Source organism: Choloepus didactylus, chromosome 1 (genome assembly GCF_015220235.1).
Source record: "Choloepus didactylus isolate mChoDid1 chromosome 1, mChoDid1.pri, whole genome shotgun sequence".
Taxonomy (NCBI): domain Eukaryota; kingdom Metazoa; phylum Chordata; class Mammalia; order Pilosa; family Megalonychidae; genus Choloepus; species Choloepus didactylus.
Genome location: NC_051307.1, coordinates 29,944,912 through 29,972,688, shown reverse-complemented (window position 1 = coordinate 29,972,688; position 27,777 = coordinate 29,944,912). Strand labels below are relative to the sequence as shown.

Genomic DNA, 27,777 nt, shown 5'->3' with positions numbered 1-27,777 from the left:
CATAGTCACAGTCTCACTTTTTATAAGTAAGGCAAAAGATTCAGTAATTTTATAGCTAGTTTTTTTTTTAATAGTTCTGAAATGACAAAAATGAGAGTTGAATAACAATGCTTTTGCGTTTCAAATATCTTTGATTGTACTGACATATCTAAGATTATGAACCAGATAGAAGCACTCTCCTCCCATGGCTGTTAACTGTCTCTAAAAGTTACAGATAGGTTGATATATTCTACAGCATAAATTTTAATTAGTATTCAGGAAAAGTGGGAAAAAAAACAGGGAATACTTTAAGAGTTTTGTTGGTGTCTCTGAAATGATCTGAACTGCAACTGATATTCTTCATTGGTAAACTATTATTTTATTTTATTTTTAAAAATAAGTTCATCAAAGCAAATTTGTTTCATTTTAAAAGGGAACCAATGTAAAGTTTGTTACACTAACTCTAGATATTGCAAATGTTCTTATTTTGTGTGTAAGTTATATTCAATTATTCTTTATCATTTCATTTTAGATAAAGACATAAAGTAACACATTGCAAAAATTGCATAATATTAATATTAATAGCATCATTTAAAAAATTATGTCAGGTTTACTCTTTGTTCAATGTATGTACTAAGTGGACACTGTGAAATAGATATCCTACCTAGTCTGTTTTCCCTAAGATCACATAATTAAAAGTTACTCTTAAATAGCATCCAAATTCCTGAATTTCTTGAAAGAAAAATTTTATCTCACATCTTACATTGATTTTGTGTATAATAACACTGTCTTAAAGTAACTATTTCTGATCATTTTAATTTCATTTGTCCAAAGTGACTATTTCTGATCATTTTAATTGCATTTGTTTCCATCATAGTTACTTTCCTGAAACAAAATGTACATAGTGTAAGTGTATTGTCCTCAGTATCATCTCTTATTTAAAACTCCCAACATAATATCCAGCACTTTGTGTAATCCTATGCATGTGTTCCATGATATATTAATGTCATTTTACTTTCTGTACCTCTTTGTCTCCATTGTTGTAATAAAGAAAACTGAGGAAAAGCTTTGTTATTTGTGTTTTCTTTATTACTGATAGAACCTTTTGTTCGTATTGTGTTTTCATTTTTAACTTGATCAAAGTCAATATCTCAAAAGTTATTTACTTAGGAACTGATAATGAATAATCATTGAGTGGTTTCTCTTTTGAGAACCATCAGCAGCAGACTCAAAGTAATCACCGTATTGTAAAAATAATTTTTAAATAATACCAAATATTGTTACTCTAATAATAAACTAGTTTTTGGAATATTCTTAGAAACTTTGGTTCTTGGTTTTATTTTAATAAAATATCTGAACGTTTTAATTTCAACAATGTAAGGAGAGATGAGAAGTCTAAATTGCTTACAAAAGCTCATAAAAGCAGACACAAATACTTTTAAAGCAATTTTTGTTCGATTCTTTTGGACTCTGCCTTACTACACTTTACTTCAGTTTAAGTAACAGTGAACATAAAGCTGCAGAAAAGTATTAAGGTTCTCTGTACATTTATTGTTAAGGTATGAAACAAAAATAATAGCTTTGGAAATTTATGAATAACAGTGATTATGAAAACAAGAAAACTATTTTTGAACACCTATGCCATCACACACTATGCTGAGTGTCTTATGTAGATTATTTCATTCCCTCCTCATAAAATCCCTCAGAAATATTAGGTTGCCCATATTTTAGATGATGAAAATGAGGACTTGGGAATTTGAATAATTTACATAGTGCAGAGTTTGAACCAGATCAGTGCTCTATAACAATATTTTGCTGATTTCTTTGTTTTAACACTGGCCCTGAGTTGAAATTACAACTGTAATTTGTAAATTATTCAATTAGTTTTTAAAAGTGAAAAAAATAACTATTTCTGGCTTAGTAATCTAATATATTTCATATACACAAACAGATCAAGTTTTGCATTGACAGATAAGAACAAAATAGTGCAGAAATTGCAAAGGAAGAACTGTTCACTCTCAGGATTGGGTTATTTTAGAGCATACTTAATCTCTCTTCCTCCTGAACAGCCTACTCCAAAAGGTGTATCCTCCCACTCAAAACATACTGCTTTTTCTAAGTGAAATTTTAATACAGTGTGTTTATTTTGTTGCATTTCTGTCAAATGATACAATAGTGATAGAGGTTTAGTACCCCTGGAGAGATGGATTTAAGTTTATGTTTGTTTGTTTCTTTTCCCTGAAGCTTCTTGACAACAACAAGATAGCAAATGGGAAGTGTCGGAAGGGTTGGGCACTTCTATAGTTATTGCCACAGCATAATGCTTTTTATCACTCTACTACTTAGGCCAGTCTGAAGAGCCACAAGATATTTGATAAAATCTGGAGATGTTCTAGTTAAACACCCTTATTTTATCATTTCAAGAAACTGAGGATCACAGGAGCCAAGTAACTCACTTAGTGACTATGTAATCGACTTAGTCAAGCAGCCTGGACTCTCAGTTTCCCTCCTACGCCTGTCTTTGCTAATTACACTAAGTGCAATATCGCTTAATTTAAATTCAGGTCTTTCAGCTATTTGACTTCGAGCCTGAACTGTTGTTTTCTTCTTGATTGGCCCATGGAGAAAACCATGTGGCAGAGGAAAGGCCATTTACAGATCAATCACAATTTCTTCCAATAATCATGGTATTTCTATTAGTCACTTGTTATCTTTCCAACTCTTTTACATATGCTTTCCCACTATCAGTGTAAATAAGGTACAATAATTTATAGTTTTCAATTTAAAAAACATGAAATTTTAATCATTTTCTGAATGTTTTTATGCATTTTCTGAAAATACCTTATTAAATTATGCATTTACATTGTTGGTACAGTTCATATTCTATTAATATAAAATAATAATTTTAATTACTATCTACTAAATCCCAAAATACATATTTCCACCTCAACGTCTATCCGAAACCAAAATAAAAGGTCTCAACACTCATAATTTTTGTAGAAGCTATATGCTCACTTCTCTTTTATTTCAGTATTACAAACAAATACATGAAAATCTTTTAGATGAATATTTAGAAACACATTTTTTTTTTCTGTTTAATATAGATAAAATAAAAATTGTCTCCTTAAATTGGCATTGATGTTTTGGCATGAACAATCTTCAAGTGCTGTTGTTTCTATATTTTCACTAGAAGGCAACTTAATGTTGCATGCTACATGAAGCATTAAATGCAAAACTTCCTGAAACTATTGGAAAATGAAAAGAAAAATATTCAGCTCCTTAGTGCTTGTTAGTGGAAAATACAGAAAATCTTTCTATTGGAATTTTCATATACTAGCCTGTGACTTATTGCTCCATCAACTGACCAAGTATGAAGGAAATGTTTATTTAAGCGGATAGAGAGAAACATTTCTCTAAACCAGAGGCTGGTAGGGTTCTATAGTGGGTTCCATCAAACAAAAACAGGAGGCTGTAAAAGGTAATTCTTGAGCAATTTTGGTTTTTCTTTAGTAGCTAAAGGTTATAAATGAGTTTGTATAGACATACTCAGTTAATCCAGATATGTTACCCATTTCCCATGCAGGTTTTAGGCATATCAACAACAACAACAATCAATTCAAGTGTCCCATATAATTATATGAATTACTTATTCTCTATATAATTAAAACTACAAGTTTTTTACTTGCAGTTTAAATACATAAACTTGACTTTCTTTTTTGTGTAACTCTTATACAGAAGCAGAAACTGAAGGATCTAAGGGATTATAAGTGGATGTTCAAAACTGGTTATTTTGCAAAACCTAACATATTCACTAAAATCGCTTTCTATAATAGAAAATAATAATATATACCATCAATATTTTTGTTCAGGTTTTTGATTTATTTTATGTTTAGAAAATCAGAAGTTGTGTTTTAAATAGATGAAATTGTTTTGAATTTCAACAAGCAAACTATAAATTATAAAATATCAAATTAGGTTTAATTTCATATAGATGTGTTTCAATTCTTAATATAGTCTTTAATAAAATAATTTTTTTTCTGTTTGGGTTTATGTACAGTGAATAGAATTTTAATATTAAAATAAAAATGAAACTGTCAGTTGATGGCTGAACCAAGGAACTAAAATTGGAAATTATTCCAATCTTTAACACTGACCAGTTTCTGTTTGGTCATATTCACTCAGATCTAAGAAGCTCCCTTTCTTACTAGCCAATAAAACATTAATTTTCTTATGGAGAGTAAATAAAACACCTCCAACAAGGCAAAATGAACACTTATCGCCAGATTGAAATTGCATGTGGAGAAAATAATGAGGTAAGAAAAAACTTCAGAAGTTTATGCATTTGAATGCATAATCAAATATATAGGATTATGCATTTGAATGTATAATCAAATATATAGGAAATATATCATTTGCTCTTCGTTCCAATTTTTGGAGAGGGTTTTGTGGCAAAAAAAAAATGCCTTATTTTCAACATAAGTAACAATTTGAAATGTCAGTGTAGATATGAGTGTACATAGATATTAAAGGCCTAAGGGTAGTTGGTAAATAAAGAGTAGAGTGAACATGATGGGATACTTGATATGTCATCCCACTTAAAATTATACAGAATAGTTACAGATAATTGCATAAATATACAGTATTACTTTATCTTATTCTGTAGCTCTTATTTAACTATAATAATGGACCGTCAACATTTTACCTTAATTCAACCTGAAATGATGGGTAAGAGGCTGAGTGGAACTATTCCCTCACCTCTTGAATACAAACATGGAGCAGGGCATTGACATGACTGTGTAAACTATGGTGAATGTCATGGAATAGGAGAGAAGTCAGACTGAGCAGACAGCCAGACCACCATGCAGTCCCTAATATATCCCTGAACAAAAATCTCATTTTTTAGTATCACAGGGGTAGAAAATATTTAGTTTGTTTATTTTATAATTCTGTCTTGATAAACATATTATGGAAAAAAACTCTGAAGAAATAAGGGTTTTACAATTATAAATGCAATTTATATAGTATTCGTGTTTACTATTTCCTTCCCATTATTAAACCAAACATTCTCTGTTAGTCACTTTTTCTTGCCCCATCTCAGTTACTTAGTAAAATGCCTGGTGTTATCAGTGCTGACCCTTGCCCCCCCTCCTTCCAAATGTTCTCTCTCTCTCATTATGGCTTTCGATCTTGAAAAGTAATACGAAGGAAAAAACTTGGATTGCCAAAAGTTTATATATCAAACAACTTTGTTTAGTTATATATGTAACGGAACAATCAAAACTACTAGAGAAAGAGACACAGTAGCAAAGAATAGGTAGTGGATAATACAATCATCACCCAAAAAAAGGAGAGTTGTGGAAAGAAATTTTGGTAATAAGAGCAATGAAATGTCTACATCAAGATTGTCTAACTGAATACAAATAAAAGGATACATAGAAAACACATGACTACCTTATTACAAAAATACTGAAAATAGTCTGAGGATTTCAGACAACTGCAAATTAGCAATAGTCTTCATTCATATATGTGGGTAATGTTGAGCAAATATTGATCAGTTTTGCTCATAATTTTTGAAATCTGAAATTTTCAAATTCCCAAAGTAATATTTGGCTGCTACAATTACCAAGAGAGAAAAAAGTTAGAAAATCATATAATCACCAACATGAACTTTGATAATTTATTTTGGATATATAAAGAGCCGCAATACACTCAATACATGTTCATTTTAAAACAGCAAATTATTTTTGCATTATCCTAAAAACTAAAAACCCTCAAACATTTGTCTACTACGCATTTGTCTACTGGTTGATTTCGTACAGTTTAGATGCTTTCCTCATGATTATAATTCAATTTTTATTTTAATGTTTTTAACATTTTTTAAATTTGAATATTCCAAGACTTCTTTTCTGGAATGTAATCCCCTACAAAAGGCTTTTTGCAATTTTCTCGTCACTGATAACAATTCTCTTTTCACAGCCATTGCAGATATTATCAGCATTATGTACTTTTTTCCTTTAAATTGTTCAATAAAAAATGCATGAGATTACATGTTGTACCCACACAGTTTTCATTCACTTAGTTCAGTGAGCGCTTTTATATCTCAATAGCGTGAACTTGGATGAACTTAAAAAAGTTTCAAATGTGTGCATTTTGTCAGGAAGCTGAAAGATAGAATGGCTTTCTTCTCTCATGAATATTATGAAGTGTCAAACAGGGAACCAGAACATGACACAGTAAAATATTAGGATACAAAAGAATTACACTTTTTATTTTTAGGAGATGATTTTGAAAGTTTTAATCTTGTTTCCTACTTCAGTGAAGATGAATGTGTCTAAACATATTGGGCAAAACAACAATAATTATTACAATATTGGCATTAAAAATCTAATGATGAACTAAAGGGGATAAAATGAATTATAGTAGAAGAGAAGGCAAAAAACAATACATCCTTGTCCCCAAACTGAGAAAAAGTCCATATCACATAGGAGAGACAACAAGAGCATTCTGAATAATTTTCTTGCTTTCATCCATTATTACATCAAAGTATCACAAAGGCCAAGAAAAAATTTAAATGAACATTTAGGAATAGGTAATGGCCAAAAAAGAAAAGGCACTATATTATAAGCTGATAAACAAAAGCAAATCACATTAAATGTAAAAACTTGAGTTCTGATCATAGATATGAATGAAATTCGTATCTAATATGAAAGAATGCAGGTGATCTTAAAATTTAGGTCTTAATGAAGATGCTATATCAAAGCAACAACAATATTAAGAACCACTTTTAAAATGTCAGAGTGCAAATGACAATTACTTGAATGCATCAGAGTTCACGAAAGTTAGCAATTTTCAAGTGTTTATACTAGGAAGATTTGAGGTAAAATTGAGAAGATCCAATTTTTTAAAAGTTTTACTATAAACAAATAACAAGTAACAAGTACTTACTATAAACAAAGTTATTATTGTGTAATATATATAACAAAGAATATAATGACGTATCTGTATAGTGTTTTATTATTCCCAAAGTACTTTCATTCATGGTTATCAAAAAATACTTAAAATGCATGGACATCATAATGCACATTTTATCAGTAATAAAATTGAGAACAAAGGAGAATAAATATCTTTTAGCTATTCCAAAGGTGATGCAGTGGCCACAAAATGGATAAAAACTATAATTCACTGGGGAGATTAAAAAACAGAATTTTCATTAATATTTATTTTAATCATTTTAATTTCTTTATTTTGTATGTTTCATAATGTACATTATACATTATAATATATTAAAAGTATAAAATATTATCTGTTTATAACTTAAAAGAATACACATATCTGGGAGAGAATACACATTTTTATCTGGATGTACAGGGAAGCAATTAAAAAATGGCCTAAAGGGGAAAAAGAATATAAAATCCAGTCATGGTTGTTGGTTGGGATTGTTATTTTATTTTTTAAAAAGATTCAGCGTAATGGCAAGTGATATTTTGAATCATTCCTGCTAATAAAATTTGTAATGCTTTCTTCTTTTTTAAACAAATTAATACAGTTAAAGGAGTAGTGACCAGACATTGGAAATGTCAGGCATTCAATTACTTGTTGAAAACAGGTAAATTAAATAAGAAACAAAATTAAATGGATTTATCAACTCAGGGATGCACCCAAGGCAGCATAAACGCAGTATGTCCCCTGTCGTGATACAGGAGACAAATGTGTAAAGAAAGGGAAATAGTGTTCCATAGTTATCATATTGTCAAGGTCAGTTGTTTCAACCTTTCCCTATTTAATAGTTGATTTTGCAGCTTGCTTGAATCAAAATTTTTTCTTCTTTCTATTAATGATTATGTGACCTGAATGTTTCCTGTCACATATATAAAAATATTTATAAGTTTTGGAATACATTTTTCTAAAGAACTAAAATTTGTAAACATGACAAATACACATGCATTTCTGATTCCCCATTTATTTTAACCACGAGAAGTCTATAAAGGCCAAAGACAGAATTTAAATTGTTTAAACTATTTAGTTTAAGTTTCTGATTAACAGGAGGTAGTCTTCCCTGTGGGGATACAAAGTGTGGTAAATGCATATAAGAAGACATCTTCCTACAAACTCCATAGGGCAGAGAATATTATTTTCTTTCAAAGCAAGATCCCAGAACAAGTGAGCTCTGTCAAGAAACACAAAGGCTGCAGCTCAGTCAGGGAAATATGATTACGTTTTATTCTCAATATCTGGCAACCTTTTCAATACTGTAAACATTAAAATCTTTTTTACTCCTTTTTAAACAAAGTATTATTTTGCTGACCCAGTTTAGTCCCTTTCTTATTGCTATGCAATGGATCTTGCTACTACGCTTTGCTATTCTTTGTTGATTTTGGAGATTCTGGAGCATCCAAGGGAATCTATCACAGAATATTAATTTTTAAAATAAGATCATTTACAAGTGTATAAGTAACTAGTCATATTGAATGGAGTTTGTCTAATGTAACACGATAAGAAATTGTAAATGCTTAAGGATGGTAGCTGTTTTTTTTAATTAGTGAAATGTGTTTTTATTTCAATGTATGTATGGCCTTAAACTGTGCCTTTTGTAATGCAAGGAGATTACCATAATACTAGTGAAAGCTCTTTCTATTAACAGTATGCCCTTGTTAATATAAAAATCTTACCTCTAGGTTGTGTCTTTGGAATCCTAGGAATTAACTAATATTTTGGGAACTCATGCTTCATGAGTAAATATGGATTTAAATAGATGTACAATAAGCCTAAAAAGATTTATATTAATGTTTGTTAATGCTGTTTTAGTACATGTCAGGGAACCTCTCTAGTCCTCTAATTTAGTAGGCATCCAATAAATGTTTGTGAAGCATAAATGGATTAATGGTCCTTTTTCACTGCGCAGCCACACAAGTCTTTAGATAAACCAAGTGTTCGATTTCAAAGTAGCTGACTATCCTGAGAATAACAAAACCCAGCTGAAAAAAAGCTGCCTGCCATACCTTGCTACATACCTGATAACCAACATGGACAGGGCTAATTGACTATATTGTCATTTTTGACAAATTTTCCTTAAAAGTTTAAATATATCACATTCAAATATACCAAATCACAAAAGTGTTAGCTTTATTTTGTTGTTTTACAAAACTTCAAATTAGCAATATTTTAAGTAGTATCAGCATGAAATCCATAATAGAAAATACATTTTCTTGGAATTAGAAGATGGGAGAAATTAGGCACCACTTCCACTGCCTGAAGTATTGATAGCAGAAAGCTTTTGCCTAGATATTATGTCTATTTTATTTTAAACCAACTTAATATTTTCAACATCTTGACTCATTATTGTAAGTACGTCTCAAAGTGTTTTGTAGAAAATTAAGTTGTTGAAACTTTGGGGTATACACATGCTTCTCAAAAAAAGATAGCTTTTGTGTACCTTTAATAGCATACATTTTCTAAAAATAATTTTTAGAAATCTTAATAGCTATTTTATTATTTTAATATTTTATCAAAGGAATCTAATTTATGTTATTGCCGGCCCAACTCTATTTAAATGATTCAGTGTCTGAGATAATAATCTTGTATAGAATTTTTAAAAAGAATTCTGAACTTAAATTCACTTTATATGGTTGCTCAGTGGTATTTACTAAATGAATGAATATGTTTATTTCTATTGATCTTTACCTACAAAGCTAACCAAAATATTCACCATAATTATACATCACCAAGGTTAATTTCAATAAGTTTCAAGGAATTTTTTCATCTTATTTTTTTTCTCCTCTTCTCTCTCCACATAGTGCGTATGCATGTGCATTTTGTCTTGATTTTCCATAGATCAAGTGATGTTTAAAAATTTGTTATCCTAGGCATTATGAAGGAAGAATATAATAATCAGGAAGCAAGTAGACCTACCTCTTTTGTGTTCAGTACTGTCATGACGAACACCCACTAGTTTCTCTTTTTTTTTTATGCCTTTTGGTTGTCCTTAACACACATAACATGCTTGCTTGCTTACTTACTGCCTTCAGAAATATTTTTTATGAGAATAACTACAAATATTTTGGGAGCAGCAATTAAATATTTTATTACTGCTTTCTAAGTTCTGAAAATAATTCTAAATCTATTGGAGAAAATCATACTTATCCATAGAAAGACTATGTAATTCTATGTATTAAATAAAATTCTCCACTATTTATTCATGACTTAAAACAAGGCTGATTTAATGAATTTGTTAGTGCACTGTTTTTTGAAAAGCTAGTGTAAAAATATTAGAAATTTCTTGGAAAATTACATCAGTGTTTCATTCATGAGATGATTTCTACAACAGAAACATGAAAGGACATATAAATAACATTTGAATTGAACTCAGTGTTGCTTATTTTAATGCTTCAATGTTATGTTTTGATGATGATTAGAATGTAGTTACATAAAGGTCTGGGGAAATAGATTAACTTAATTTGCAAATTTCTAAATTACATGGGTTGATGGGTGCAGCTAGGAGGAGCAGACTGTAGAAAGTCAGAATGTTTCTCAGTTTATAACTTTAAATGAGGTATCAAAAGACAGAAGTTTAAGCTTTTTGATTTCTAAATTATTTATTCTTATTGAATTTTAATATAAAACCACCTTTGTCAGTGAGCCATACAAAATGGTCACCAAGGAGGCTTAAAATAACAACTTAGATTTTAAAAATATTTAATTGTACCTCATTTAAATAGCTGTTATTTATATTTAATTGTACCTCATTTAAATAGTTGTTATTTCACTAGTAAGTAGAATAGGAAAAACGAATATTGATATTTTTTCTGCAAGAACATTACACATTTTTATTTACTCACTATATTTCATTCCTACCATTTGATCATTTGCTGACTAATATTGTATGTTGACTCTAATACAAGTATGAAATACATGCAATCTGAAGTTAAATAGTGCTTTATTTGTACAAATCTAATGTCAAGGATTGTGTGACAGATCACTAACCTTTCTGGACCTCAGTTTTCTCCTCCATAAAAGAGACCTGATGTTGTTTTCGTACATAATGAGATCATTATAAAAATGACATTGAAAAGCACATCTAAGTATTCTGGAAAGATTTTTAAAAAGATGAATGAAAAATTATTTTAATGATGACATGCTCAGCTTCATTTTAAAAATAATTAAACTATAATTAATTTATGAAGAAATAATTTTCTATATATAATTAAGAAAATAAGTAATTTCTAGTCCTCTAATCCCAGGCATGTAATTTTTTATACGGTTATTGTTTCAGTTGTAGAAAAATCCAAAGTTCACATAGTGAACTTCCTATGTCAGAGTAAATTGGTGGAAAAAAAAAAGATTAGAAAATGTAGCTTTCATAATTATTATAGCTTAACATCATGGGATATGTGAAAGTATAAGCATTAAAACACATACTTAAGCTGAAATTTTTAAAAATTAGAAAATGTAATTTTCAGAAAGACAACTTAAATATTATTTAACAAACCTATTTGAGGTTGAATCCTAGCCTCTGCAATGGCAAAAACATACTTATTTTTTCATAAAATAGTTTTTGGTAACCTTCAGAACTTTTAATGCTAAACTAAAAAGGCATAATTTTTTTCTCTAGGAAAAAAGTGATAGTTTTTTTTTTTTTAAACATCAATTTTCCTTCACCATAAGGTGATTTACAAATACAATTTTTCTAAGAGCTTTTTCTAAAGCATGAAAATGAAGCAGATCAATATACTGGTTTAATACTAAAAAGGTCACAAATAAAATATTTATCACTTAAAAGCTAACTAGCCAAATCTAACTCATTAAAAATGACTGTGTTCTCAAGAGAATAGTCATTGCTCAGTAAGTGATATTCTCCCTCCTAAGATTGCTGGTGAGAAGAGATAATTTACACATATCATGTAATGTATTTTACTACATGCTCAGCAGAATATACTAGTGGTGTTAAGTCCATTATCATACTTAGTCTTCACAACAACCCATGACCTAATTTGTGTTTGTGATTGTTGCCCATTCTAAAAATGAGGACTTCCAGGCTTAGAGAAGTTATGTGACTCATCCATTTCATAGATGCAACCAGGACTTCTTGACTCTAGAGCCCATGCAATTAAGTGTGAATTCAGACTCTTCACACTTTAAAAGGGTATGGGAAGTTACATGATCGTCCAGATTTATTATCATTGATCTGTGGTATTTATTGCCTAGAACTGTGCCTGCATGCCAAAGCATGCTAAATGAATTAGGGCAGGAGTGACCAGTTCAAACACAAGGTTCATCCAATCAGTATGTCCACAGGGGCAAAAGTCAAGTGGTCATGGAATGCTCCATTTCTCTTTTCTGAGCCTTGGTTGTTGAATCATGTGCAGCGTGACCAAAACTATTACCTATGAATTTGGAAGAAAATATTTTAGCTTTATATAATCAATATTTTTCATAGGTTAATTGTTTCATTCTATTTTAATAATAGATTCAAATGATAGTAATTTATATTTGGAGATAGAAAATGTAAGAAAATGATATAAATTGATTTTTTAAATTGCTAACAGAAATTTAGTTTACTTGACCTATTATTTTTACAACATGAGGCCATAGATTTTTCCAAATTTAACACATAGATAAATCTTTGAAAATTGATAAATGATATTTGGAATCTGATTCTTCATTTGTTGATTGTGATTGCACAATTTAAAAAAATTGATACAAAATTACCATGGCTGAAAAATACCTTCCTTTCTCCAATCTTTCGTCAAAGTAGGTTTATGTTCTCGTATCATGAGAACAATTCTATGGATACTGGTAATTTCTCTAGATACTGGTTAAACACTGTTTCTAAACTGTCACCATCCTAGTAACATATTAAAATCAGTGGCAAAAAAGAGATTCTGCTGTTGACACACAAAAAAATTTGCCTCTAACACTCTTGTGTGCTTATTACTTGTTAATTTCTACTAGAAAGAAAAACATAATGATCAAAATCACTCTTTGCCTGGGCATGTGAGTTCCAAGCTCATCCATTCAGGGTTTAAGGAACCCTGATTAGCAGCATCATGGATAAGCAGCAGAAGTACACTCCATGTCTTAGCACAGGTGAACCACAAAGTTGGATATAAAATCTTACCCATTTTCTGGAAAAAATCATGTAAATGTAGACATGAATCTCCCATTAAGCAGAAACATAAACTGAAGATTCAGAGAGGTAGTGGTAGATTGACGATGAAAACAGTTATACCGTTTACCTTCTTCAAATGATAAGGTAAATGATAGATCTATTTTTAAATATATGCCTTAGGACAACTTTGTTTTATATATATATTTTTTTACAGGAGTGATTTTCGCAACAGCCGTATTTACATTTCTACCTGTCTGTGTCGCTTGTGTTCCACATCAGTTGAATATTGAATATGCCAATATTATGCTGAGTAATAAATGCATTTTATCTTTAAAAAGGATAACTATAATTTAAATTTTATTTAAGCAAAGTCAACATTAAAGTATGATGAATCATTTTGAATAGTGCTATATAACTGTCTTCTATAATCTTTTTTTCTCCTCTAAATAACACATCAAAAGTTTAATCTAGTTTCTTTCCAATATGCTTTTTCCTATGTGGCTATAGTTGTATACTCTATCCTCATATTCAACTACAGAGATGTAACACTTGACTCATTTTCATTATCATTAGCTCCTCTTGGCATTTCTACTTTTGTCAAGTCAGCATATTCCATCCTACTCCTTGTCACCTCTTTCATGGGTGCTTTCTATTTGCCTTTTGGGATTTCCTGCATCATTGGACCAAATGTCAAGGAAAAATGGATTCCATCTACCCCTACATTCTCATGATACAACCTCAGTAGGGTCATAAGAACCATAACTCTGTAAAAATATTGCCCCTGATATAATATGATTTGCAAAAATATTTAGATGGAAAAATACAAGTATACCATTTATTTTAAAATGATGATTTAAAAAAAAAAAATCATAGGTAAATATTTTAAAATGCATTCCCTGTCAAAGAAAAGTGCTTGCAGCCATCCATTTATAAGTTTAAGTCTTAACACTAAAATAGTTCCATATAGAACATTTAATTAACACCTCTCTTGCAGGATTTTTGACTGTGTTTTCCTTTTAACAATGTGATGATCTATTACTGGCTATGACTTTCTGATAAAGTACAGTCAGGGATAAGATAAGGAATATTATCTTCCACACAGGAAATCAAGACACATAGTGGAAAGAAGAGTTATGCAGATTTTTTTTTAAAGAAAGTTGCAAAAAGCATTTCAAATAATTGTTAACACGTCAGTTGCTTGTAACATTGCTTGAACACCAGACAACAGGCCCCAACAATCAGGAAATTGAAGACCGCAAATGACTGCCAATTTGTTCTTGACTCTACTTGAATTTTTCTTGGATAAGGTTTATATTTTAAAATAATTTCCCAATGTTCTCTAATTTTAGAACTTAATAAAATTATTTTCTTTATTTTTAAGACACGCTTTTCAACGGTCTTGGGCTTGGAGCCATCATCGGCCTGGGAGTTGCCGCCCTTTTGCTAATCCTTGTGGTAACTGACGTCAGCTGCTTCTTTATTCGACAATGTGGGTTATTGATGTGCATCACCAGGAGAATGTGCGGGAAGAAAAGTGGTTCCAGTGCTAAAAGTAAAGAACTTGAAGAAGGAAAAGCTGCATACCTGTGAGTATCAGCCATTCATATCACATCACATTAGACGAGTGCTACCGTCAAGTCTGAGGGCTTTACGTGAGGGCTCTATTTCCTGAGCAGGGCAAAGAGTTTCGCTGTTTTTAAGACCATTGGATCCCGCACCGCCTGCTTTCTGAATTCAACAGTAGTCTATTGAGCCAAATTACTTTGCAAACAGTCTATTAAAAAATAAACCTTAAAATGGAATCTTCGTTGAAAATAACGTCATGCTTTAAAAATATGTTATAGATAAATATACATATATTATGCAAATGTATTTGTTTATTATTTTGTTCAGCATTCTTTTAGTTTATAGGAGAAAAAGAAGGACATCCACAGTAATCTGAGTTAAAACCATAAAAAAATGGCGAGAACTCTTATAAGAATAAGAAGAGACTACATACAGGTTTCAGAATTGTTTACATAGAAAATGTCAGTGCTATGCAGTGTATAATTACAGATTCTGAATTTACAGTTACTAATTTTGATTCAGAACATGGAGCACTTTGTGGAGTCTAATGTAATTAAATAGAAAATTAATAACAAGCAAATATGTGGAGCTGAATTTTGGGGAATCTTCCCTTGTCATGTATAAGAATACAAGTACAAGAGTAGTTAAGAGGTTTTGTATATCTGTTCTCCTGTGTTTTGTTTTGTCTTTGAAGATTTATCGAATTTTAAAAGTACAGTAGACTCAATGCAAAAAACAAGCACAGAAAAGCATGCTTATCTCCCCACACACACCCACACACACCCAACATATCAATATGAAAAGTTTCAGACATACAAGAGTTGAATGAATTTCACAGCAAATACCCATTTACCAGCCACTTGAGTTCTACAATTCACATTTTACAATATTTCCTTTATCATATAGCTATCCATCCTTTTATCGGTCTCTCAACTTTATTTATTTATTTATTTTTTGGCATTTCAAAAAAATCAGCACAGGTAACTCCTGAACAATTCTACTTGATTATCATTTTCTAGATGTCAAATTTTGTTTATGTTTTCTTTAGGTGATGAGTGTTGACAAATACAGATATCTGTGTAATCCAAACCCATTTCAAGTCTCACAACATTAACGTTACCCCAGAAAGTTCACTCATGCTCCCCACCCCTCGTTAATCCACAATATTCCCTAAGGCAACTACTCTTGTGATTTTTTGTTTGTTTGTTTGGTTTTTGTTTTGTTTTGTTTTGTTTTTACCATAGGTATCTTTTGCCTGTTATGGAGCATACAAATGGATTTTTATAGTGTATAGTCTTTTGTCCATGGCTTCTTTCCCTCAGCATAATGTTCTAAGTTACATTCATATTATTTTGTAAACCCAGCATTCAATAGTTTTTATCGTTGAGTAATTTCTGTCCATTTTTCTATGCATATAATTAGATATACATGGTATCGTTTTATAAATTCATTTTTCTCTGCCTCATAATATGCTTTTCTTCCATTCTGTCATTTACAATTTGATTTTATGATTCTACTTTTTAAAGATTTTACTTTTTTATCTTTTACTTTTAAAATATAGGCTTTAATGGGCAACATATTTAAACACTTTTACACATTTCTGCTGGTTTTTTTTAAAACTTTTACTCATAGAAGTATAATGTTCAAAAAAGTACAGATACATTAAGTGTAAAAATTAATGACTATTCATGAGCAAAACATGCCTATGTTCAGCACCCAGATCAAAAAAAGAGATTTTTACCAGAATTTGGGGCACCATTCCTGCCCCAATTTTATTGAAAACTAAGCCTCATCCTGATTTCTAACACCATATATTAGATTTCCTTGTTTTTTTTACTTTTCATAAATGAGCACATACTTGATGGACTCTTTTCTGCCACATTTAACCTTTTTTAGTATTTTGCTCTTGAAATTCATTCCTATTATTGTACGTAGACATAGAATATTTACTTAATCGCTATTTAGTATTCCATTATATGAATGTATTGCAATATATTTTTCTATTGCTTTGCTGGTGGTTATTTACGTAGTTTCTAGTTGAGGACTATTAGTCATGTGCTGCTGTGAACATTCTGGTACAAGATTTCTATTCTGTAATTAACTAAGAGTGGAACTGATGGGATGGATGGGATTATTCATATGTTCAGCTTTCGTAGATACTACCAAATGGTGTACTAAAGTGATTGCACCAGTTTAAATTCCCTCTAGAAGTGTCTGAGAGTTTGAGTTGATCCAAATTCTTGCTAACACTTAGTATTTTCCATATTTTTTATTGTTTTTATTCTGCTAGGTATTGTGGTACCTCTCTGTATTATAAAATTGCATTTTCCTGAAGAGCAGTGAAGTTGGGCACTTTTTCATATTCTTTTTTTTTTTTTTTTTTTTTTTCAGATTAGTAAAAATAAATTTTAATGGTAATTCTTTATACACTGATGGTGGGAGTGAAAAGTGATGCAACCACTTTGGAAAACCACTTGAAATGTTTCAGGAAAGTTAGGAGAGATATATCCTCTGTGACCCAGAAATTCCATTCTTTATTATACACTAAGAGACTGGATAAACAAATTGTGGAATACATACACAATGGAATACTATATAGAAACAAGAATGAACAGATTACAGCTACACACAACATATATGTATCTCATTGGCAAAACGTTGAAGGGAAAAAGCAAGACACAAAAAATACATACTGTATGGTTTCACATATATACAATTCAAGACAAACAAAACTAAACTCTGTTTTTTTAGGATCACAGACGTAGGTAAAGAAAAGTAAGGAAATACTGACCACAAAAGTCAGGGACCAGTTCTCTCAAGGGTAGGGGTGGGGAGAGGGCGATAAGCTGCAGAAGAGGCTTGCTGAGGGCATCTGTGGTCCTGGTGATGCTCTATTTCAGGAGCTCGCAAACTACCACTGGCCAAATCTATTCTGCTGCCTATTTCTTACACCGTGACTAAAAATGATTTGTAAATTTTTTAATAGTTGGAAAAGAATTTAAAAAATAATGTTTCGTGGCACACAAAAATTGTATGAAATTCAAATATCAGTGTCCACAAATAAATTTTATTGGCACACAACCATCCCCATTCATTGTCTGGGGCTACTTTCATGGATGATAGTTGACTAGGTGCAACAGAGACCATATAGCTCACAAAGCCTGAAATATTTACTCTCTGGCCCTTTACAGAAAATATTTACCAACACCTCACTGATTTAATTCTTGACCTGGCAGTTTTGAGTTTTGTTTGTGCTCACTTTATACTGCAGGGCATTCTATGAATTCTATGAGACATATCGTATGTGTGTGTGTGTGTGTGTGTGTGTGTGTGTGTATGTGTGTGTGTGGCATCTGGGTCCAAGGTAGGGTTGCCAGGAGTGCCATAGACACAGGACATGTCCCATCTTTAATTATTTTGTTCTGCATACTGTATTGACCTTGTCAAGATGCCCAAAATATCCTGAATTCCGCTTTTTCCAATAAATTACAAAAATTTGGCAGTTGGAGCTATTTTTCTGCCACAGTAATTAGCTCTTAAATCACTTAAATGGCAACACTGCTGAAAAACTTAACTCCACAATCCCTTATGGTCTCTCCTGCAGGTTTGGTTGAGGGAAGACCAAATGAGTGACTGAAAATTAAAAGTACTTAGTTTTCATACTCAAGAAAGGAAAAGTCTGTTCTTTGGTCAAAGTCCCAAGTTGTGAATAAATAACCACCCTTAATTAGAGAGAATTTTGGGTTAGTTGCCAATCAGCAACAGCCTTACCCAGTAACTACATGTTGTATAGTAAAGAATTTGGTTAGTCTTTGTCCAGGTTCCTGGGACATACCGTCTAAATCTTTGGAATTTCTCACTATGGCAGTGTCTTTTAACCATTTAAATATGCTCTTTAATTGAACTCCCTGTTCATATACTTACCCATTTTCTATTGAATGTCTTTCTTTTACTTACAGATTTTTAAGTTTTCTTTATTTGTACTATATTTTTGATACATTCCCTTCGTCACATGATAGATACCAAGAGTAGATAGGTAGGTAGGTAGGTGATAGATTTATGGATAGATAGATAGATAGATAGATAGATAGATAGATAGACAGATAGATAGATAGACAGATTTAGCTAGCTAGCTAGATGATATAGAAATAGATAGAGACAAAAAGATAGCAAATTAGATATATATAAAGAGTGTATATATGCATATATATAATCATTTTATCACTCTGTGACTATCTTTTAACCCTTGAAATGTTGTCTTTTGATGACAGAAGTGGATAATTTCAATTAGTCCAATTATTAATTTAATTTAATAAATTTCCACTTTTTGTCCTGTTTTAAAAATCTTTGTCTAAACCGAGGTCATTAAGTTGTCCTTCAAAATTTTCCTCTAAAGTATTTTAATTATAGCTTTTACATTTTGATCTGTAATTCTTCTGACTTAAGGGTCCAGACATTTTCTCAGGTACCATTTTGTAAAATTTGTATTTAACCAACAGCATATTTATTGAAAATACCATCCTTTCCTCAATCCACAGCAGTGTTGTGTTTTGTCACTTAGTAGATAACTATATATAAATGAACCTGTGTCCACTATTCTGTTGCTTATTCACTTTGTCTATTCTTTCATTTATACCATACTTTATCAATGATTATAGCTTTATTACAATAGATATTACAAAATAATAGCATAAGTCCTTGTGCTTTGTTGCTCTTTTTCCAGATTACCTTGGCACTTCTTGACTCTTTGCCTTTCCATACAAATCACCTTGAAATTCCTGGAAAAAAAAAATGTTCTATCATTTTGATTGAGATTGAATGAAACTACAGATTGAGTAGGAGAGAACTGATATCTTTATAATATAAAATCTTTCAAGTGATGAGACAATAATTACATGTGCACTTTATTAAAGAATCCAGGTTTACTGACATGTAAATTTCAAAAAGTAATGTTTTCACTCACACACAGGACTGTTGGGCTGCTGTATATGTCCAGGAGATCATGCCTGAGAAACTCCAAATAGGGCTATTCATAAATTACAATGTCAATGGTACCCCTTTGATTTGTGCAGTAACCATATACAGTAATCTTCAGGCCAAATTCTTTAAAAAAGAATTATTCATCAAGAATGCTATTGTAACTAAATAATTTATGTTAAAAGTTCTTTCTTTCTATAATCACTTCTTTTCTTTTAATATATATTATTAAAACACATCTGAAATTATCAATAAATTTTAAACATAATCAATTTTAATCTACTTGCTAGCATCCCAGCAAACATTTTTCCTAACTTGAAAGACTTCTTCTCTAATCTAAATTTTCCAAGCTTGAAAAGATTGACTTTTCCCTATTCTTATTTAATTGAATAAAGTGGTTTTAATAGAATTAATTAAAGAAAAAGCATTCAATTTATTATTTGTAATACCATGTTCAAAACCAGGATATTCTGGACACCCACCATGGCTAAAACCAATCAAAATATCAATCAGACACTGTAAACAATGCAATGGTAAACAAATATGAAGTATTGCATAATGGCAGGAGTTAGCTAGAATTAACTGATGGGTTTGGGAATTTAAACTCCTCTTACCAAATTTCCTTTTTATGATTGAGAAGGCTATTTCAACTTTAGAGGCTTTTTTTCCTTGCCTATAAATTGATGGTATATGACCTTTAACTTTCCTTTCAAATTTAAAATAATTTACTCCTGTCATGGATTTCCATCATTAATTTTATGGTTGCCTGTAATGTCTCAGGAGTTTGAGGGAGCCAGAAGTCCACTCTATATCCAAGTTCCAAGTACTGTACTGAATGAAACTAGGAATGGCAGAAACATGAGTTTAAGAAAACAAGAGAAACATTGGAATTACTTGCTCTTGGAATTATTCCCCAAAGAACCTCAACTACAGTTTGCACTGTTTTGCATATGGCTTCTGATAAGGGGACTTACTTTACTCAGAAAAAGGTGAGTAAGGTATTCAGTCTCTGGGAAGTCAAGAGAAAGGGCTTTGCACAAGCATTTCACTACAGCAAAGCTGAGCAAGGAAGACACTTCAGAAAAAATAATCTGAGCAGGTTAGAAAATATTTTTTAGGAATTAGCTAAACTAATTAAAAGAAAAAAAGGATTTTCCCATTTCTAAAAAAAAAGCGATAATCCCTTTTCTTCAAATGAATTCCAATGTCAACTGTCTTTTTTCAAAATAAGGAAAAGTGTTTTTAAATCTTCTTTTTAAATGTCATAACTCAAGGATCTTGATTTTTCAATGTTCCTTGTCCCAGAGGTGCTATAGTGTCACATTTCATTTTGTAAAACAGCATTCACATCCTTCTTTTTCCCCCCAAATCTGATTATTTTAATTGAAAAATTTTTAAATGGAGTCGTCTGTCTACACGTGTTTTTACCTTCAACATTTTTTACTCATTTCCTAACCCCTTATGTTTCTGGCCTATGAGCCACTAAAACTGAGTGACTTTATTTGATCAGAACTAATGGTCTTATTTCAGGTGTCATATTCTAAAACCATCTTTGAGCATTTGCCGATGTTGACTCTATTACCCTTGTCGATATTGTCTCACCCATTTCCTCAATCCTGTATAATCTTTTTTTTTCAGTTTTCTGTCCTCTGCTCTCTTTCTTACCATGTATTAAATCTTGTAACTCCAAAGTTCAACTCAGTGTGTATGAATACCAAATTTATGTGCATATCTGATCCTAAACTTTCTTCAGAGTATCAGTTATATTTTCTAATGCTTGCTGGCGGTCTATTCTTACACAAAATGCCAGTAAATAAAACTCAAACTGCCCATAGTTTAATTTAGAATGGTTTTCCCAAAAATGTCATCCTCTTTCTGTGATTTCCCTCTCTATCAATAACATAATTATATTTCAGATTACACTTCAAGTACAGTTCAAAAGTTTCCAGCTTTATCATGCTTTCACATTATCACCAACTTGGCTAAAATCTGGACTTTTCTGTGTACTACCAGCTACCAGCTTATATAATGTTCCTTATCATTTTTTTGTGTATTATGTTTATTTGTTGCCATTTTTAAAAATCAGCCATTCCAAATAGTCAGTTCCTTGATTATCATATTCAGTCTTATTCAAATTGATATGCACTGAAAACTTTTTCTATTTCTATCACATATAGTAAGGCACTTATTTCTTCCTTCTCTTCTTTATCCTACAAGGAAATAGAGAAAAAAGCTAAGTGTTTTATATAGTTTTTCAAAAACTAACTGAACCACTTTGTACAGATTTCCCTAAGTGTGCTCTGATTTCTAATTCTTTTACCACATTGCAGAGAAGCACCATTTTTAGTGTTTTTTTTTAAGGCAGCTTTGGAAAAAAAATCCAAAGACCAGAAGAAAAATAAATGAGTTTGAATCCTGAGACTCAGTATCCTTAGACAAGTCATATTAAGGTCTGTAAACTTCAATTTCTTTATACGTAAAAGGAGTATATGCTTTCCTACTTCACATGTTGTGTAGTTTAAATAGAGAAATGCATGCAATGTAAACAAAAGAGCCACTAAATTACTTGGCACCAAATAATGGTTATCTTCTAGGAATATAGGAGACTCTAGTTTGTGTGGCTGCCTAGCTTATGTCAATCCTACTAGACCATTTGTCCATGATTATTTTCGATAGATACTCTTGGGGGGGGGGATATTTTCATTTCATAAAATGCAAAAGTAGATTGCATTCATCTACAATATAAAAAATTTAGATTCAGTTGTTCTCAAAATGTCATCTGCTTATTTGTTGGACACAGAATGGTAAAGAACAAATGGAATTCAGTTCTAATGCACATTTGAATAAAATATTTAGGAGTGATCATAGTACATAGAGTGGGATCAGTTCTCTATGCGCTATTTCCTGCTTTGTTCCTTAGACCATATTCTATTTTCTAATAACTTGCTGTGCTTTTACATTCTTGTTAACTAAATAAACATAACATCAAACTGAATTTTTTTAAAAACAGAGACAAAGGATACAACACATTGAGGAAACAATGTATTCTGTAATTTAATTAGTGCTTCAACTTTGAGTTTTATGTATCCTTTTCCTTGCTCATCCGTTGAGCAAATATTTACAAAATAAATACTGGATAATTAGCACTGTTTTAAGACCTGGGAACAAAGTGTGGAACAAAAAAAATAAGGTCTTTGTTCACGTGGAAATCACATTCTAATAGAAGAAGACAGATAATAAACATCACCTAAGAATGAAAATGTCCACCAGTGATAAGTGCTAAAAAAAAATGTAAAACAGTATAATAAATGGTAACTTGAGATGGACCATTAAAAACCTCTCAGGGGAGATGAAGCTTAAAGTGAAGGGTAAATGACAAGTAACCTGCTGTTTTAGCTACCTTGACTGCTCAAGCAAATACCATGAAATGGGTTGGCTTTAATTTGGGAATTTATTTGCTTATGGTTTTCAGGCTAAAAGAAAATCCAAATCAAGGTGTCATCAAGGTGATGCTTTCTTTCTGAAGGTTGGTGTTCTGGGGCCGGCTGCCAGTGATCCTTGGTTCTTAGGTTGTCACATGGCACCTCCAGTCTCTCCCTTCTTTTCCAGAATCCACTGGCTCCAGCTTCTGGCTCTTCCCTCTGTGGCTTTCTCTTTCTCTGTCTGAATTTCACTCCACAAATAAAGGACTTCAGTAATTGGACAAAGACCCATTCTGATTGAAGTGATCCACACCTTCTTACCTGAAGTAACCCCATAAAAAGGTCCTACTTACAATGAATCCATACTCACAAGAATGGATTAAATTTTAGAACATGTTTTTCTGGGTTAAATACAGTTTCAAATCATCACACCTGTTATATTACAATCATAGGGAAGAACATTCTAGGCAAGCCTGACATTTAATGCAAAGGCTCTAAGGAAGGAATAAACTTGGGATGTTCAAGGACAAATAAATGTAAGTGGTGTGAGGCAGGGAGAGACTGGTAAAAATCTCAAATTGGAGAGGTATCCATGGGTGAAAGTCTTAAAACTTCCTAAGTCAGAGTAGGGAACCTGAATTTTATTTAAAACAGAAAGCTACTGGATGGTTTTAAACTGTTCTTGTAAGGGATTATTGATAGATTGGGTACAATTAGAGGAAATATTTGGATCAGGAAACTACATAGGAGGATCTTAAAATAGTCTAGGTGAAAAATAATCATCCTTTCATCCCAAGGCAGCAGTACTGTAGACATGTAAAACTGGGTATTTCTAGATACATCCTTGAGAGACAGAGTCAACTACTTGTTTACTGATTGGACTTAGGAGTGAAAGAAAGGGAGAAATCAAAATGTCTTTTTTTCTGTCTTGACTTACTGGTGGGATGGAGGTGACCATGTGCAAAACAACAGGGCCATGTATGTTCTGCCTTTTTTTTTAAAAAAAAAATTCTAGAATCTGCTAGCTGAATTCCAGAACACTTCTGTTTATAAAGTATTGCCACACTTAATTAACTTTAAAGACTTGGGAATATGAAAACATGAGGTAAATTCCACATTCATCACCCATTCTATCATGTTAGACCACAATTTCCTTTGCCTCAGGAAAAGAATTTTCAACTCGTCTACAAAAATTCGTTTTTCAAAATTGGAAAATGATCACACACACAAAGATAGATAGATAACTAGATAACTATAACCATGAGAAATAGATTACAAATTATTTGATTAATTGTATTTATACTAGCTTCTAAATATTATCCCAAGCATTCTGGGACTATTCCTTTTATTGATTATGCACTTAGAGTGCTCTTGTTTTAAAAGCATGATAGTGAATAAAAAAAATAAGATCATTCAAATACAGGATGATGTTTATAATCCTAGAATTTTCCTTTATTACTTGACTCATCATTTTACATTTATCTAGCATTCTCACAACTTATCTTATAAAAATGACAGCTAATTCCAAATTTACCAAGCTCTCCTTTATTTTTATTTATCCATTCATTTACTTACACCAACAAATTTTTATTGAAAGCTTACACACCAGGCACTGTTCTAATCCCTCCAGATACAACTGTGAGGAAAAGCAGACTCAGCTAATGGCATCATGAATCTTTTGCTTTGGCAGCAAACGTCTTTTAGTTGTTTCTGTTTTTGTTGTTGTTGTTTTAATATATATAGTTCTGTGATAAATGCTATGTAAATAAATAAATAAATAAAAAACTATTACCTAGCCAGGCTAATCTGAGGAAGTCATGAAAAAACTAAAATATAAAGGAAGCATATGCATTAAACTAGCTAAAATGTGTGTGTGTGTGTGTTTGTGTGTGTGTAAGAGAGAGAATAGACTGTGCAAAGGTCTTTTTAAATGAAGGAGTATGACTTGATCCGAGAACTGAGGAAAAATGAATGAATTCTCAACTAGATATTTTGTGGAGAACACCGATAGAAAAATGAACAATTATTTATTTTTATTATTATTCTTTGTATCTTGTTTTACTAGGTGTCAGAGGAGGTTACTTGATGTCAACACAATTGCCAATGTCTATCAGTGCCATAATAATTAACTTAATACATTAAAGAAAAAGCCTAACATCAAAGAATGATAATAAGTTAAGATTACCTTCTGGAGGAAATGTGAACATTATCACAAATGTATCTAAACATATTCAGCACAGCCTCCAGGAAAACCACACATTTATCATCTGAAAAAAATAAGTGGATATTTATTTAACCCTGGTTCAAATAATCAGTAACAAAGAAAGGAGAAGAATCATTCAAATTGGGGAAAAGTGAAGATAGAGAATGAAATCCATAAGAAATATTATTTCAGATATTCCAGAAAAGATATTAAATTAAATACTACATTGGGATAAGTACTGAAACACAGTACATAGAATATTACAAGGGAGCATGCAATTTTGATATAATTGCTTATTAAGAAGAATGTAATTGGGATACTTGAGTCATTCTTTCAGCTGTTCCATAATTTGTGAGAAGAAAATCTCATAGCTGAATCATAAAAACATGGGATGAATGGTGCCTTATTGGATGCACAATCTCCCTTTCACTCACTAATCCTTTCTAAAGCTCATGATAGAAGACCCAACAGCTGCTTTAATTCAAACATTAAATAAATACCTGCTCCTCAATTTTAGCTATATATGTTGGCCCAAACTTTAAACACAATCATAAAATCCAAGAGCTTAAAGAAAATATGAAGTATTTATTTAATCTCCAGTTAAATGCAGATACATGGAACATAAAATTTCCAACATTTAATTTCTCTTTGAATGCTTTATGTTTGGGTGATGTTTTGAATTTCTTCCCATTTCATTTTGAACAAAATTCATTGCAATTAAGTTCTTCTACATATTCAACATAAACCCAAGATTAATCCAGCCTTCTGAAATTAAAAAAAAATAGGATATGTCAAAAATGTTTTTCATTTTAAAACCAAATTCATATTTTAAAATAGCTACAAAATACCCTTTTATTCCTCCCTTTTCTGGAATAATCATTCTAATCCTTATTTCATGATTCTTTTAATTGCTTGAGATTCTTATGTCATGAGACTGTTAATTCATTAATTAAGCAATAACATCACCCAGCAATGACCATGACAACATCTGAGAAGGACAATGCATTTGGACTTATACAACCCTTGAGGGGGCAACTGTCCTTCTCTGTTAATATAGAATAAAATGACCTTAAAACTTATTTTAATAATTAAATATGTAATTACAAAAGCAGTACACAAATATTTGTGTTCATTTGATTGAAAACTCGAGGAAATGTGTAGCAATAAAATTCCTTCATCAACCCTGATTTTATTTGTTTTCTTATACATAAACATTTTAAACATTTTGATGTATTGATACATGTTCTTCCAAATAATTTTCTATGATTCTATAGCTTGAAAAGAAATGGGATCCTATTATACAATATATATATACACACCCACATATTATTACAACAGTATTCTTCTCACATAACAATAAGCTTCAACATGTTCCATACATATTTACTCATTTTGTAATTGTTAGAAATTAGATGAAACTTTCAATATTTTTTAATATAGACAGTGCTGTTTCACACTTCTTTTTACATAAATCTTGTTGAAAAAGTACACTGAGCTCCTAACTGTAGAATTGCAGGTCATAAATTGAAAAATACTGAAAAGTTGCCTTCCTGAGTCCCACCAATTAACACTTCCAGTAACAGCTAAAAGAATGCATGTTTCTCCATAGCTTCTCAATCATTAAATATTGTCCATTTATTTTTATATTTTCAATCTTTTCTGATGATTTTCAGATCACTTTTATCTTTTTCTGGAAATTGCCTGTTTATATTCTTTACACATTTTCATAAAATGATTAAACTTTTACTCTTACTGATGGATTTTCTCATTGATTTTATAATGTGAATCATTGGTCAATTTATCTTACATTTGTGGCCCATATTTTCCCAATATATCCTAGATTTTGGAGTTTGCCTGTGTTGTCATTTATTGCAGGAATCTACATTTTTATTAAGGAACTTATGAATTTTATATAATTTTTTTCTCAAGATCTGTGAAGATATTTGCATATTTGTTTTGGTATTTGTTTTCTATATATGCTCTATCTTTTTTTGTTCATTAATTCCTCTGTTACTGTCTTCTTTATTGTTAAACTGATTTTTTTTGGAGTCTGCCAATTTGATTTCCTTCTACTTTATTGTTTTGTATATCTTTTAGTCATTTTCTTAGTAATTACTTTGAGGTTTATAATTAACATCTTAAACTTATAATATCCTTCTTTGAATTAATACCAACTTAGCTTTAATAGTATACAAAAGTCTGATCCTATAAATCTCTTTCCATCCTCCTTTATATTCTTAGCAATTTGATCATGTGTCACTCTCCCAGTTTCCTTTAGTACTTTGTCCATGGCTTCCTTTGGCTCTTTTAGCAGATTTTAATGCAGTTGATTAAAATTTGTGGTAAGTTCAAAGTCCTGCTTTCTCAGGGACAGTATCTGTTAATTTATTCCTTTTTCCTGTGAATGGGCCATATTTCTTGTTCGCATGTTTCATAATTTTTTGGTTAAAAACTGTACATTTTGAATATGGTCATGAGCAGAAAGAAAAGAAAAGAAAGGAAAAGAACTTTCCAGGTCTTTGCAG

General features: G+C 31.2%; 1 protein-coding gene across 1 annotated transcript in view; it reads left to right on the top strand.

Annotated features, from left to right (window-relative positions):
* Positions 1-27,777, top strand: part of NCAM2 (neural cell adhesion molecule 2) — a 571,781-nt gene that overhangs the window by 529,994 nt on the left and 14,010 nt on the right. Inside the window, exon 16 of the mRNA XM_037833245.1 lies at positions 14,466-14,670. Within this exon, the coding sequence (XP_037689173.1) occupies positions 14,466-14,670 (205 nt within the window). The remainder of the gene's footprint in view (positions 1-14,465; positions 14,671-27,777) is intronic.